The sequence below is a fragment of the Peromyscus eremicus genome, chromosome 2, assembly GCF_949786415.1.
Source record: "Peromyscus eremicus chromosome 2, PerEre_H2_v1, whole genome shotgun sequence".
NCBI lineage: Eukaryota > Metazoa > Chordata > Mammalia > Rodentia > Cricetidae > Peromyscus > Peromyscus eremicus.
Genome location: NC_081417.1, coordinates 5,276,841 through 5,292,292, shown reverse-complemented (window position 1 = coordinate 5,292,292; position 15,452 = coordinate 5,276,841). Strand labels below are relative to the sequence as shown.

At 38.2% G+C, this 15,452-nt stretch overlaps 1 protein-coding gene across 6 annotated transcripts in view; it reads left to right on the top strand.

The window, feature by feature from the left end:
• The window catches only part of Lypla1 (lysophospholipase 1), a 41,126-nt gene extending 26,717 nt beyond the window's left edge, over positions 1–14,409 (top strand). For 5 of the 6 annotated variants that reach the window (XM_059253812.1, XM_059253809.1, XM_059253810.1 and 2 more), the window contains 7 exons: positions 1,788–1,853; positions 3,182–3,229; positions 4,564–4,634; positions 7,145–7,218; positions 10,144–10,245; positions 11,650–11,826; positions 14,218–14,409. In XM_059253812.1, the coding sequence (XP_059109795.1) occupies positions 3,189–3,229; positions 4,564–4,634; positions 7,145–7,218; positions 10,144–10,245; positions 11,650–11,826; positions 14,218–14,271 (519 nt within the window). In that variant the 5' untranslated portion in view covers positions 1,788–1,853; positions 3,182–3,188 and the 3' untranslated portion in view covers positions 14,272–14,409. Of the gene's footprint in view, positions 1–1,787; positions 1,854–3,181; positions 3,230–4,563; positions 4,635–7,144; positions 7,219–10,143; positions 10,246–11,000; positions 11,184–11,649; positions 11,827–14,217 lie in introns of those variants that run through there. The other variant, XR_009377495.1, reaches the window with a different exon arrangement.
• The last annotated feature ends 1,043 nt before the right edge of the window (positions 14,410–15,452 follow it).

Below are 15,452 nucleotides of genomic sequence, written 5' to 3'. Positions count from 1 at the left end.
TTATTTAATCTTTTTATAACTATCCGTTAGTTCTTTAAATTAGGTTATTTCCTTGACGTTCCAGTACTTTGAAGTTTTGTTTTAGTTCTCTTATATTCTAGTTACTAATCCTCTGTCAGATATATGATTGGTAAAGATTTTTTCCTATTCTGTAGGCTGCCTCTTTGCTTAAATGATTGTGTCCTTAGCTGTACAGAAACTAAGTTTCCTGAGGTCCCATTTATTGTTAGTCTTAATGCCTGTGTCCTATTCAGAAAGTCCTTTACTGTGCCAATGAGATTGAGTGTATTCCATACTTTCTATTTTTCCATCAGTTTAAGGTATTATGTCTTATGTTAATTGTGGAGGCTCACAGAGGCTTCCTAATAAGGCCTTACTCAAGGTCAGAAAGTCTGAGCTTGCTTTTCCCAGCAGGGCTGCATAATGGGATGATTTGGCCAAAGGCATGGTTACCAGATGTTTTGAAGGGTCTATACTTGTTGATACTTTATACCTCGACCTTGGAATGGGGGGGGGTGTCTTTTGCTCCTCCCCTTGCTGATTGTATAAAAAGCCCATCATGATTAAACTAGGGGTTGCTGGATATTGACCCAGGACCCTCCCAAAGCTATCCTGTATCTCTGTCCTTCTCATTGTCTAGGCTTATATTTCTATCTAATACTTCATTCCTCACTCCTCCCCCCAAGAACCCTTGGACAGATCAGTACTGGTGTCTAACAGTTAATGTCCTTGATCCACTTGGAGTTGAATTTTGTGTAGAGTGATTGATGAGGCTCGGTTTCATTCTTCTGTATGTAGCTGTCCAGTGTGATCAGCACCATTTGTTGGAGATACGGTCTTTTCTCCAGTGTATATTTTTTGGCCTCTTCATCAAGAATCAGGTGGCTATAGGAGTGTATGCTTTTATCTGAGTCTTCTATTCTCTTGCATTTATCAGTCTGTTTTGTTTTTATGCCAATGCCATGCTGTTGTTATTAGTATAGCTCTGTAGTATAACTTGAAATCAAGGATGGGGATCCTTCCAGCAGTGTTTTTATTGCTTAGATTGTTTTAACTGTCGTTGGTCATTTTTATTTCCTTATGAGTTTTAAGATTATTATTTTCAACTTCTGTGAAGAATTGTTGGAATTTTGATGGGAATTTCATTTAATCTGTAGATTCCTTTTAGTTGGATGGCCATTTCACAGTGTTTCATTAAACAGTGTTAATCCTACCAACTCATGAGTGTGGGCAGTTATTCCATCTTCTGTTGTCTTCTTCAATTTCTTTGTTTATTATACAGGTCTTTCATTTGTTTGTTATAAGATGTGTGTGTGTGTGTGTGTGTGTGTGTGTTTCTTAGAATAACTATATTTTGAATACATAGTTTTTAGAATATATATATATTCAGAATATATATAATTGAGGCAGTTGTGAAAGGTACTGTTTCCCTGATTTCCTTTTCAATATGTTTGTCATTTGTATATAGGAAGGCTATGGATTTTAGTGTTGATTTTGTATACAGCTGCTTTCCTGGAGTTTTTGAGGTTTTTTTAATGTATCAAATCTTATCATCTAACAGCAGTATCTGTTGACAGTCAGAACTCACGAGAGCATCCTTCTCTGTGGAAGCAAAATGTTAGAGAATGGCCATTGCTCCCAGGTCAGCAGTGGTACTCAGTAACACAATCTCTTTACTCGTACAGTACTCTAAGGAGCTAACCATTGACCTCACAGAAGCATTCAATATCAGTTTACTAGAATTTGAAACAGTATTTACTAGCATGGTTTTCATCATTTTCTACCAGGCACGGATGGGCAGAAGCCTTTGCAGGTATCAGAAGTTCCCACATCAAATACATCTGTCCACATGCGTGAGTATTTCTAATATTTAGGGGTTTTTCTTCAGAATCTAGAACAAATTGTAATAGGTTTGCTTTTCCAGAAAAATATTTGAATGCAATTGTTTCCCTCTTAGGTTAAAAAAAAAAAAAAATAAAGACTCCTAACACTCCTTAAAGCTAAAATAGTCTCTTGGTTAAATTGAAAAAAAAAAAAAAATCCCTCTTTTGAAATTTAAGATATTCTTCTCGAGGTCAGATGAACTTAAAGCCACAACAATTCTTTTAGATATATAAGTACCTACGGAGTTCCAAGGATTCCCATGTGTCATCTATAAACAGGTTACGGCTAGATTTGTGAGACAGCTTCATGCAGTTGAAGACACCCAGGTTTTATTAATTAAAGGCAATGTGATATACTGTCATAAACAGGATCTCAGTACCTAGCTCTGAAAATGTTTTTTGGTGTCAGGGAACTAGCAGGTTTTGAGCAAACTCAGAAAATCAATAAGCTTGAGGTGAAAGGTTACTAAGAACAGCCAGGGGGAAGCTAAAAGCACTGAGTCCACAACAGTAGGTTAGCGCTTACACCTCAGAAATGACAAGACAACTGAGGTGACAGGATAGGGGAGTGAAGTCTGAGGGTGTCTTTGTCTGGCAGCAGAGAGTCTGACTTAACCTCTGTAGGCTACAGCTGAACGCTTTAGCTAGAGTGGCCAGCCCAAGCAAGAGACAGAATTCTTGACTATTTGAATTTTCACCATATTTGCCCCTAAATTGAATTGCTATAAAGATGTTTCCTAATCTGGGGAAGTTTGTTTTCCTAAAATGTTGAATTGGTTTTGTTGTATGAATCAGGAGGAGGGTGGAATTGGTAACTTAAGAGTATAGTCATGTTTCTTTCCTCTTGTACCAGACGTTTTTGGTTGCTCAGCCTATTTTTCATTCCAGATTTGAGTTGGACATAATGAACACTAAGGTAGAACTTACGTTTATTTCTAGGTCTCTTAATCAAGCAAGTATATAACTAGGGAATAAACAATGTAATATAAGCATATGGAGATTAATGGTACAGTAGCTAGCAATAAATTGCTCTTACCAGAGTCTTGTTGTTTATGTATTTCCAGTTGTCTCAGTCCCTGTAAGTTACAGTTACTAAGTAAGGCCACTGAGACAAAAAGTACTTGTTATGAGCCAAGTTTAGTTCTGAGCCAACTTAGTCCTCTGCAACAGCTGTTCTGTCTTCAGAAAACAGTTGTAGGACAAAGGGAACAGAGGTGTGAAATGCACCCCATGTTAAAGCCATGCTGTTATAATTGGCTCTGTTATCCTGATGTGTGGTTTGTTTCTTTCCCACATAGGCCCATTATGCCTGTTACATTAAATATGAATATGGCTATGCCTTCCTGGTAAGTAAGAGTTTGCTTTCTCATTAAGAACCTTTTAGTCATTGAGCAGTGCTGGCATACATTGGGGAGGCAGAGGGGAGGCAGAGGCAAGTGGATCTCTATGAGTTCAAGGCCAGTATGGCCTACAGTGTGAGTTCTAGAACAGCCAGGGCTACATAGAGAAACTTTCTCAAAAAACAAACTAAAAAAAAAAAAAAAAAACCTTTTAATCTTTTCAGAAGAGCTCTAGTGTACACCCTATTTTTTTGTTTTTGTTTTTTTAGATATTTTTAAATTGCAAGAGAACATTTAAGCTTAACTGGTTTTTGGTTTTTTTTATTTAAACTTTTTTTTCATGTTACATACCAACCATGGTTCCCCCTCTCTCCCTTCCTCCTGCTCCTTCCCCATCTTCCCCCTACCCCAACCCCCATTCACTCCTCAGAGATTGTAAGGCCTTTCATGGTGAGTCAACAAAGCCTGGTATATCAAGTTGAGGCATACCCAAGCCCCTCCCCACTATATCAAGGCTGAGCAATGTATCTCTCCATAGGGAATGGGCACCATAAAGACAGTTCATGAACCAGGGATAAATCTTGGTCCCACTGCCAGGGGCCGCTCAGACAGACCAAGCCACACAACTGTCACCCACATTCAGAGGGCCTAGTTTGGTCTCCTGCAGGTTTCCCAGCTGTCAGTCCAGAATCCATGAGCTCCCACTAGCTCAGGTCAGCTGTCTCTGTGGGTTTCTCCACCATGGTCTTGACCCTCCCCCCCATACAGTCCCTCCTTCCTTTCATCAACTGAACCCAGTGTGCTCAGCCCAGTGCCTAGCCATGGATCTGCTTCCACCAGTCACTGGATGAATGCTCTATGGTGACAATTAGGGTAGTCATTAATCTGATTACAGGGGAAGGCCAGTTCAGGCACCCTCTCCATTATTGTTAAGAGTTTAAACTTAACCTTTATTCCAGTATTCATGCTTAATAACTGTGAGTTAACTTAACAAGCTATACAAAAGGTAGAAAAACAAGAGTGAATAATAAAGAGAAATCTATCCTGCTGCTTGGTGTTTGTTGGGATCATTAATCCAACATTTGATTCATGAGACATGCACACCGATTACACCACAGCATCTTTAATCTGCTAACTCCTTGCCTTCCTGGCTGGCTGGTTGGATGTTTAGGTCATTTCCCTTGCAGCCCTCTCAAGATTCCTCTCATGCCCTTCACAGCCAGAAAGAAGAGTTAGTGAGTGTCCATTTCTCTACAGACTAACTTGAAGTTAGTAAACATATTTGCCAGGTATGGGCGTTTAGAATCTAACAGTTCTTTTCTCTTGGTCTTATTTTCCAGGTTTGATATTATTGGACTTTCACCAGATTCTCAGGAGGATGAATCTGGAATTAAACAGGCAGCAGAAAATGGTGAGTACCAAAAGTGTTTGTAAAGGCAAACACATTCATAAATGTTTCTAGTAGATTCAGTAGTTAAATTTTTATTAAATATTGTTTTTAGTAGATTGAATAGTTAAATTTTGATTAAACGTGATATAGTTATGTGTTTTTAAGAGCCAATCCTTTTGTCCCTTTCCCTTACTTCCTGCCTTCCTGTTCCTCCCTCTCTTTGTTTTCTCCTCCCTTCCTCCCTTTGTCATATTGGGGACTAACCAAGGGCCTCACAAATACCAGACAAGCACACTGTCTCCATTCCTTTCCTTTGCCACCTACATACACTCTCTTATCTGTAGTCAGTAGTGTCATTTATCACATTTGAGCTCTGTCAGATAGGGATTTTGTTTTGATTGACATAAGCAAAGCTGAGTGTTGTGATGCCCATATGTAATCGCAACTCTTGGGAAGCTGAGGCAAGAGGACTGCTGTGAGATATAACCAGCAGGATTGCACAGCAAACCCTGTCTCAACACAAAAACGGATAGGCAGTGGAGAAAATAGTACTGTGTTTGATAGTTGTATATAGGTATTAAAGAAACTTGAAGTAATGACAATGACGTAAAGGTAACTAACAGTAAAAGTCATACGAATGGCTAATGTTAGTGAAGTAATAATAGATTCCACTGACTTATCACTTAGCTTCTTACCAGCTAGTCATTTCTTACAAATTATCTCATTTAACAGTTCTGTGAAGTTGGTATTCCATTCTCCTTTAAAAGTATTGTTTTGTGAGTGAAAACAGATTAACTTACCGAGATACGTAGTTTTTAAGAACTGCACAGAAAGAGCCTTTTCTTTTACATATGTGTTGGAGTTAGACTATCTTTGGTTTTCATATAATGCAGTGACTGGCAATGACTTAGAAAAGTCTGTGAGCCACATTAGAAGAAACCAGTCCAGCTGAGAATTGGAAACTGCAGAATCTTGGAGCCATGTACATGAGCTGCTCTTTCTACTTTTATATTTATTTGAAGTTTTCCAAAATAGATGAAAAACCAAAACCCAGAGAAACCATTTTATTCTTTTTAAAAACAACTTGAAATCTTTGAGATAGTTAATGTGTTTTGAATGTATTTTCTCTATCTGGGGATGTGAAACCCTGATCAGTGACTTTTTAGATTATCAGAATGTACATTAATGCCAGAATCCTAGAGTCAAGGTTTTGTCTTAAGATTAAATGAGAAAATATTTATTTTGGTATAAGTGTGTTAGAACCTGTGGAAGATAGGTCCTGGTTACTAAGCCCCTGAGTAAAAGATTCTCTTTTAACAACAGAGTTGGTTATTTCTTTCCTGCCAAATGAATATTGAAGGGAATGGAGGTTAGAGTTGGCTAGGAAGACAAGGATAGATGTGCTATTTGATAAAACAGAGCTGCCTCTGGGAAGGGCATTGTGCCTGCGCTCTGAGGTGGAATGTGACTGAATTTGGAACCCACTGCTCTACAAGTGGCTGCTTTCAATGTGGTTGTTAAAACATTTCTATTTTACCCCTTCAGTTGGTGAAACCTAGAAAGTGAAGCTAAATGGTCCTCAGGCTCCTGGGCTGGATGGAGTGCGCGGGCCTCAAACCCACAGGGCAGCCCTCCTGACAGGCTGTCTCTGCCCTCAACTCCTGTCTCATAGTTCTTTCATTGCCTGCTGCAAAACCCACCGTCTCATGCTCTTCGCAATGGTTGGACTGCCTTTTCTTTTTCATACAAACTTTAAGAACTAATTTAAAAAAAAGAAAATTAATTTTTGTTTGTTTTGAGACAGGGCTGTCCTGGCTATCCTCACTCTGTAGTCCAGGCTGGCTTCAAACTCACAGAGATCCACCTGCCTCTGCCTCCCGAGTGCTGGGATTAAAGGCTTGAGCCACTACACCCAGCTAAAATTTTTTTATAAACTAAAAATAACTTTAAATTTGGATATAGCTGTCTATAACTGTAGTTCCAGGGATTCTGACACCCTCTTCTGGACTCTGTGGGCACCAGACACACACAGGTACACACAGAATTTCAAATGCCTCCCCCATCATTTACTGTTTCTATTTAAACAGAATTCTAATCATTTGAATTATAGGAAAAAATCAGCAGCTTTTAAAAATATGACTAATGGTGTTAGACACTGTAAGCCACAAATTACATAATCTTTAAATGTATTCTGTTTTAAAATGACAAGTTTTACCTAATTTCCGTTTAGTTTATTGGACAGAAGTATATAATGAACACTAGAACTAACCATAAATAAAAGGACATACAGCTCTCTGTGAGGAGAAAGTATATAACAGGAAGTTATAGAAGTGTTAAGCTCAGCCACCCATGGAGAGCCCGAGGAGTCACATCATGAAACTACATGCCACTTTGTGTTTTAAGGTAGAATGCTTCAAGGTTTTGTTCACTTCTGTCTTTAATAGACTCTGCTTCTGTTATTTTTCTTAGATTTTTAGTTATCTCAGTGGACTTAACTTTGAAAATATTTATGATATTTTTCTTGTTTTTAGTAAAAGCTTTGATAGATCAAGAGGTAAAGAATGGCATTCCCTCTAACAGAATTATTTTGGGAGGATTTTCTCAGGTAAGTTTGATTGCTTTGTCCATACCATCAGCATATTGATCTACAAGTCTGTACCTTCAGTTGTGTTTCTTTGGAAGAGTCTCTTGTTTGGACCTGTTACAGAATCTTAGATGATATAGGTGCTGAGTTAAAGTTGAATTGGACTGGACAAAGTTTCTGCCTCATGCATTTTCATTTACTTATTTATTTTCTAGTTTCTTACCACAGTCACAGTTTTCTTTTAGATTGCCTTCGAATGGCCTGGTGTGGTGGTGTACACCTTTAGTACCAGCACTCAAGGAGGCAGAGGTTGGTGGACCTGTGAGTTTGAGGCCAGCCTAGTCTACAAAGTGAGTTTCAGGACAGTTGAAAGGCAGACAAACCCTGTCTTGAAAAACCACACACACACACACACACACACACACACACACACACACACACACAGAGAGAGAGAGAGAGAGACAGAGAGAGACAGAGAGAGAAGAGAGAGAGGAAAAGAGGAGAAGAGGAGAGAGGAGAGATTGCTTTCAAAGTTGATTAAAAAATTGGTTGGAACCTAGACTTGTTTTGTTTTGTTTTGTTTTTCAAGACAGAGTTTCTCTATGTAACCATGGCTGTCCTGGAACTTGCTCTGTAGACCAGGCTGGCCTCGAACTCACAGAGATCCATCTGTCTCTGCCTCCTGAATGCTGGAATCAAAGGCATGCGCCACCACTGGCCGGGTAGAATATAGTCTCTTAAAGTAACCACAATATGCAAGTTAGCCTTCTTTTAGTGAAACAGGACTGTAAGGGGACAGGTGTAAGTGCCTAGGTTTCTAAGATATAAGTACGGTATTACTTGGGTTACTTTCTTCAGCCTGATATTTGTGTTGACCTTACATACTCCTTGGTTTGTTTTGTAGTGCTAGTGACTGCCCTAGGTCCTAGCACAAGCTGAACAAGAAGCTCTTTATCACTAAGTTATATCCCTACTTTGAACTTACGTTTTTACTCACCAGTTTCTAAGTAACCTGTTCCCAGAATGCTCTAGCTTCTAATCTCCTCAGTCAATAACTATGAGAAGTGTCAGAATTCTGGAATCAGTTGAGATAATACACTCAATCGAATGTTGTATGTATGGTAATGTGGTTAATATAATACATTAAAAAGGTAATATTGATGGGACCTGCACAGTGATTAAGAGCACTTACTCTTCCAGAGGATCCAGGTTCAATGGCAGCTCACAACTATCTGCAACTCTAGCTCCAGGGGATCCGACACCCTCACACAGACAGACATACAGACAAAACAGCAATGCATGCCTTTAATCTCAATACTTGGGAGGCATGATCTCTGAGTTCATGGCCAGCCTAGTCTACAGAACAAGTTCCAGGACAGCCAGAGGTACACAGAGAAACTGTTTGGAAAAACAGAAAAACAAGGTAACTTTAAATAAAAAGGTGTTATTGATATATGGCCTTTGTCTAGATAATACAAAACACGCATACCCACGCAAGCATAAAGGCCAAAAATTAAAGTATAATGTGCACATAGTTGTTGTTATTTGATACTGATTACAGCCTATAGAAACTAATTCCTAGGGCTGGGGCAATGGCTCAGGCAGTAGAGCGCTTACCACAGAGCCATAAGGTGCTGAGTTTGGATCCCTGGACCCTGTGTAAAAAGCTGAGTGTGATGGCAAACATCCATAACCCTCGTGCTAGGGAAGTGGCAACAGACAAATCCCCTGAGCTACCTGGCCCCCCAGCCTTAGTCAAGGTTTATTCAGAAACCAGAGATCATGCCTCAAAAAATAAGGTGGAAAACAATTGTGGAAGATACCTGACTTCAACCTCTGACCTCCACACTAACATTCTATACACCTGAGGAAACGCATTCCAGATCTTTTAAGCAAGAAGTCACTTATAAGCGTGTAGCATCATTATGTCGAGGAAACTGAAAATAACACTACACCCTAGAAAACAGTTAGTACTTGGCAAGCCGTCGGGACTTTCTTTCCCTAGTTATCCGTTTATTTGCCTCTCCACCAACCGTTAGCCATGTTAGCTTTACAGCTCTGGGTCTACATGTTGCGTTTCTAACCATATAGAGATGGCCTTGAAAGTAACTGAATTCCAGTCCCACAGTCCTGAGAGAAAGAACATCACTGCCTGGGATCAGAAAGTCTCTCAGGCCGGGCAGTCATGGTGCATGCCTTTAATCCCAGCACTTGGGAGGCAGAGCCAGGTGGATCTCTGTGAGTTCGAGGCCAACCTGGTCCACAGAGAGATCCAGGACAGGCTCCAAAACTGCACAAAGAAATCCTGTCTTGAAAAACCAAAAAAAAAAAGAAAAGAAAGAGGAAAGAAGGTCTCTCATGTCCCCATGTGGTACAGGCCTGGTCAGGGTGTGGCATCTAGATGGCTGACAGAATTATAGTTCTCAACACATGGCATGTTGTGAGCTAGGTGGGCAAATCTCTAAAGGTATTTGGTATTCCATCTGTATTACCTTAAATTTCTGTTTTGGAAAAATAGCCTAAATCTCATTTGGAGTTTATATCTAAGACTTTTCAGATAGGAAAATGAGAGAACTATAAATTCAGACTATTCTTAAGCCATGCTATGGTCTAAGTGGAGATCTTATATTGGTGTGTTTTCTTGGAGGTAGAGATCCATCCACTATGAGTATATAGTTTCATTCTTTACCTGATTTGATTTTTTTTCCTTTTTGGTTTTTCAAGACAAGGTTTCTCTGTGTAGCCCTGGCTATCCTGAAACTGGAAACCAGGCTGGCCTCAAACTCACAGAGATCCACCTGCCTCTTGTCTCCCAAGTGCACCTCACGCCCAGCTTACCTGGTTTGATTTAACACAGTATATTTTCTTATGGATATTACTAATAAGAATTCCCTCACATGCTTTTGGCAGAACTGTGCTCCAGTTAACTCCCTGCTTCTGTTCCAGGGAGGCGCTTTATCTTTATATACTGCTCTTACCACGCAGCAGAAACTGGCCGGCGTCACTGCACTCAGTTGCTGGCTTCCACTTCGGGCTTCATTTCCACAGGTAGATTGTGTGGTTCAAATAAACAAGATTACAGAGCTAGGACACAGCAGAAAATATTTAGGAGCAAGTCATCTTTTCTTCTAATTAATGAACTTTTTATCTTTTTTAGAAAATTTACATTTATAGAAAATTTGAGTGGGAAATAAAGAGTTCTCTTATTCCTCCTTTCTGCTCCACACACAGCCTCCCCTACAGTAGACATCCCACAGTACAGTGGTACCTTTGCTTCAGTTGGTGAACATACACTGAAACATCTTTACTACCCAAAGTTAACTGCTTACATCAGTTATCTTATTTTAAAGTATTTCTTTAGACCTTTGTGGTGTGTTACTACACTTGATCTGTATACCCTTCTTGTGGTTTATACAGATAGAAGAAGAAGCTTACTGTCTTGTCTTACACTTAATTATTTGGTACATTTTAAGATACATATTCACATACACATTTTAACTCAAATTTTAAATGTTTAGTCATTTGCAGAATTTTACTATAAAATTGTAAATTATTTTAACAGTGGTGTAATATGCTATGTACCATCAGAGATGTTCCCCTAATGTTTGATTCTCTTACTGTTGAAAAACTAAAAACTTACATTACATGCTCTTTGTCCTCTTAATGAAGTAGGAGATATAGTTACTTAGAAGAGAAAGACCTGGATGGGTTTGGGGTGCTTGTAATGGCCTAGAATAAAATTTGATTAGCCAATCGCTGGGGTGTAGTCCAAGCTAACTCTATTGTACAACCATTATTTTCAGATTCTTTATTTTACTTCTTGTTTTTGGTGCTGGAGATTAATCTCAGACCTTGAACATGCTAGCCAAGTCCGTTACTGCTGTGTTCAAGTTGCTATTATGTTTTCTCTTGAGCTGGTATATTGATGAGGCTGACCTTAACTCCATGATCCTCTTACCCCAGACTCACAAGTGCTGGTATTGCAGGTATACCAATTTGCCACACTCCAAATTCATTTTCTATTCTAGATAGAGTTCAGTCCTTTTGTTATGTAATAACTTTTCAGTGTACTATACATAATAGATTGCTAACTCTCTTATTTAATTTGGTCATAAAGTTGAGGAGAACATGACTTACCTAATGTGCCCTAATAGTTATTGATTACCTCTCATGTCAACATACTGAAAATGAAAGATGAATTAAAATGTAATTGGCTTAAAGAAACTAATTCATTGGAAACATGTATTACAATACGTGGCAAAATAATCATGTATCCCATAGAAGTTTAAATTAAGGATGTTGGGGGAACATAAGGATAGAAGGTTTACTTGACCAAAGTATGTGACTAAATTATGAATAATAGCATATGCATGTATATCTATAGTTTTTAGGAGTTTGCCATGGTGCTTTACATATTTGATGAATAACATTCCTTTTATATTTGTTTTACAGGGTCCTATCAATAGCGCTAATAGAGATATTTCTGTTCTCCAGTGCCATGGAGATTGTGATACTTTAGTTCCCCTAATGTTTGGTTCTCTTACTGTTGAAAAACTAAAAACACTGATAAATCCATCTAATGTAACCTTCAAAATCTATGAAGGCATGATGCACAGTTCATGTCAGCAGGTAGGTGTCTGGAAGCAGTGATTATAGCCACGACTTTAATATCTCCCATGTTATATTTTCGAGACAAATAACACTTGGATGTTGGTGATTTAAAATGAATTCATAATTGAATCAATTTAACACAATTTTCAATGATAGCTTACTCTTACATTTTATAAATCTCTTACCTTTTACAAATGAGCATATAATATATATATTTGTATATAATCCAAAGGCCAATTTATAAATATACCTTTTTATTCAGTAATATTTAAGTTACAATAAATGAGAGTCTTCTTTAATGAAATGGCAGAAAGACTATGAGTAGAAGGTGGTAAAGATATTTGATGAGGGGATAACTTAAATCATATGATCATCTGGGAACATAGCTGGATTGTGCTACCTCAAAAGAGGAGAACAAGATTGGGTGAGTATTAATAGAAGAAGTCAAGAGGGATCAGGGTTTTTAGGAACTTACATTACATGCTCTTTGTCCTCTTGATGAAGTAGGAGATATAGTTACTTAGAAGAGAAAGACCTGGATGGGTTTGGGGTGCTTGTAATGGCCTAGAATAAAATTTGATTAGCCAATCGCTGGGGTGTAGTCCAAGCTAACACTATTGTACAACCATTGAGCAAAGTTAAATCATTTGCTTTATGCACAAAGGAAGTGGGTAGTAATATGATGTACACAGAAAGACCAATGTGCCTAGGATTTTAGAGAGCCCTCCATCCCCCACACCCTGAAAGGAGCTGTTGAATCCAGAAGAGTAGGGAGTCACTAAACCCTCAAGACTAGGGGGTGGCTGAAGACCCTGAGTATTGGTGAAATTATTAAGGCCACTCCATGTAGTTAAAAGGGAGGTTTATTTTGTGAGGTAACTTACAAGTGAAGGGATAGGTAGGTTGCAGGGTCTGGGAAGGTGTGGCGCAGTCCAGTGGTGTTCTCTGGAGAACTCTGCTCAGTCTACCTCCAGTGTCCAGGGTCCAGGAACCAAGAGAGCCAGCGCATCCGAATCTCGGGTCTTCAGGATCCTCTCTTGGCCCCGCCTTGTAGGTGTGACAGTTACCGAAGCCTCAGTGGGGGTTGGAACTTCCAGATCAAAGCTGGAATGGCTACCCACTACATCTCCCCCTTTGTCTAAATGCAAAGGTTCTAACCTAATACAAGACTATATACAAAGGAATGGTTATCAAATATTGTCCAGGAGTAATGAGGGATAATGACCTAGATAAGATGAAACTACAACCAATGTGAACAATGTCAAGCAAGAAACACATGCTAAAATCCAGAGAAGTCTAGAGCGTAGGTAAATGGCATGTTACAAAGATCATTCTAAAAGGTGTCCTATCCTAAAGAACCTGAATCTAATACTTAATATGTTCTATCTAAGATATTATATATATATATGTATGTATATACACACTAAGTTGTAACTATAACTGGTAGTCTTCAATCCCATCAAAGACCTGAGAAGGAATATAATGGTACCTGAGAAATGGAAGATGGATGCAAGCAACTTTCGGGAATCTTGCAAGAATAGACAGAGACAGCTGGCAGCCTGGACAGTCACCTAATGTTTCTCAGCATTGTTGGTGCATTCAAATTGGCTACAGGCCTAGAGTATCTGACAGATCATTTTCAGAAGCAGGAGAACATCTTGAGAGAGCATCTTGAGAACCATACATATAAATGAGTTCTTGTGCTGGCATTTGAAAACTTTGGGCTGATCAGCATGAATGAGAGGATGGGGGTGGAATATTACAGGAAACAGTGAGATAGGGCTTTAGAGTGTTGTAAAATAGATCTCTCTCGTGCCGTAGCTCTTCTCAGTGATGCAAATATAAGGTTGGAAGTTCACTGCATAGCTAGATTGTTGACCAGTGAGGACCAGGAGCTTGCGGAAAGGAGGAGATGGGTTCAGACGTAGGAGGCTTCCAGGAGAAATTTACCTTTTTTTTTTCCCAAGGACTGTCTGACATATATACATTCTTTCAAATGAGTAGCTGTATGCCATTCTTTATGAAAGGCACACACAAAAAGCGATTAGGTATGTATCATTTCATTCTAATGAGGAAATTCACTGATGCTCAGTTGTTAGTAAGTAGACATTATTAAACTTCTCTGTATAGGTTATTGTCATTCTGAACTTCCTGACTTCCCAGTGTTTTATTTGAGTGTCAGAAAATACAGACTTCATGGAACTAGATAGTATGGGAGCATTTATTTCAGTGTATAGTAATAATCCTAAGAGATATTACAAAATTTCTATTGGGAGCCTCATTTTTCTTACACGCCCTTTTACTATAGTAGTAAAACATCTCACCTACATCGATTTTTATTACTGGCATTCTTGGAATTGTAATTTTTGACTTATGTAGCTGTTTATTAAATCATTTTTTTCCAAATAGGAAATGATGGATGTCAAGCAGTTCATTGATAAACTCCTACCTCCAATTGATTGACGTCACTAAGAGACCTTGTATAGACGTTCACCAGCATCACTGTAGTAGAGTATAAACCTTTTCCCATGCCTGATCGTAAAACTTCTAATGTTTGCAGTATTAAAATGTTGCAAATACATACCAATGATACAGACTAAATGGTGTCTCCCTCATGGGAAATGTGTGATCCTTTTAAGTTTCTATACATATATCTGTATTGTACAATCCAGAATATACTAGTATTAAAGTAGGTGAAAAGAAGCAGCTAGCTTCTTTTTCTCAAATTAATTCAGCAAAATAAACTACCACACCCAGAATTTTATTACATCATTTGAAAATCACTAGTATGCTCACTGAAAATTTGTTCAGGTCTAAACAAGCTGTTAGGATAATCTATAAGTGACTTGTTAATGCTGTGAGTTAGACTGTGGTTTTACTCAATTGTTTAGTCACCATGCAGTGTCTGTTTTTATATGTGTAATCATATATACATGACTGTAATACATGAGGGACTAAATGGTATTACATTATCCCTGATACTAGGATAATGCTTTTAAAGTGTCAGAAAAGTAATACTGTTCTCTTCAATTAATGGTCCTTTTATTGGGGGACCAGGCTGTTCTTTTCCTTCTACTTAATTTTTCCCCTCTCAAGAAACAAAAAAGTTTCTTTCTTTTTTGATTTTTTTCATAGAAGACCAATTTGCCTCTCTGCCATGAAAAAAAAACTGTCAATATATATACTATAATTTGACATTTTGAATCACAGACATACAGTATTCCAAATCTAGGTAATGTAAAAAGAAACCAAATATTACTTAAGCTTATGTATTTCAAAGAACTGCACCATAGTCCAACTTTAGACTGTAGAGTTATCGGCATCTTCAGTACTGGTAATAATTCTGTGGTTTTATTTTTCTGTAAAAAACTTAAAAGAGTAAATAATATCTTGGCATGTTCAGAAATAAATATTTAAGACCAGTATTGAAGTCTAATTTCTAAATCAGTTACATCTTATAGCAGAATTTAAGTTTACATTTTCTGTACATATGTTATGATTGAAACCAAATATTGTTCAAGATGAGCAATCAGAAACTTTTATTTTTATCTGGTAACAAATTAATTTGAAATTTTCATCTTAGGTAAAGGAGTTTTTGAGAATTAGTCTCCTGTACAAACATTAAAATAGCAATCATTTGATTT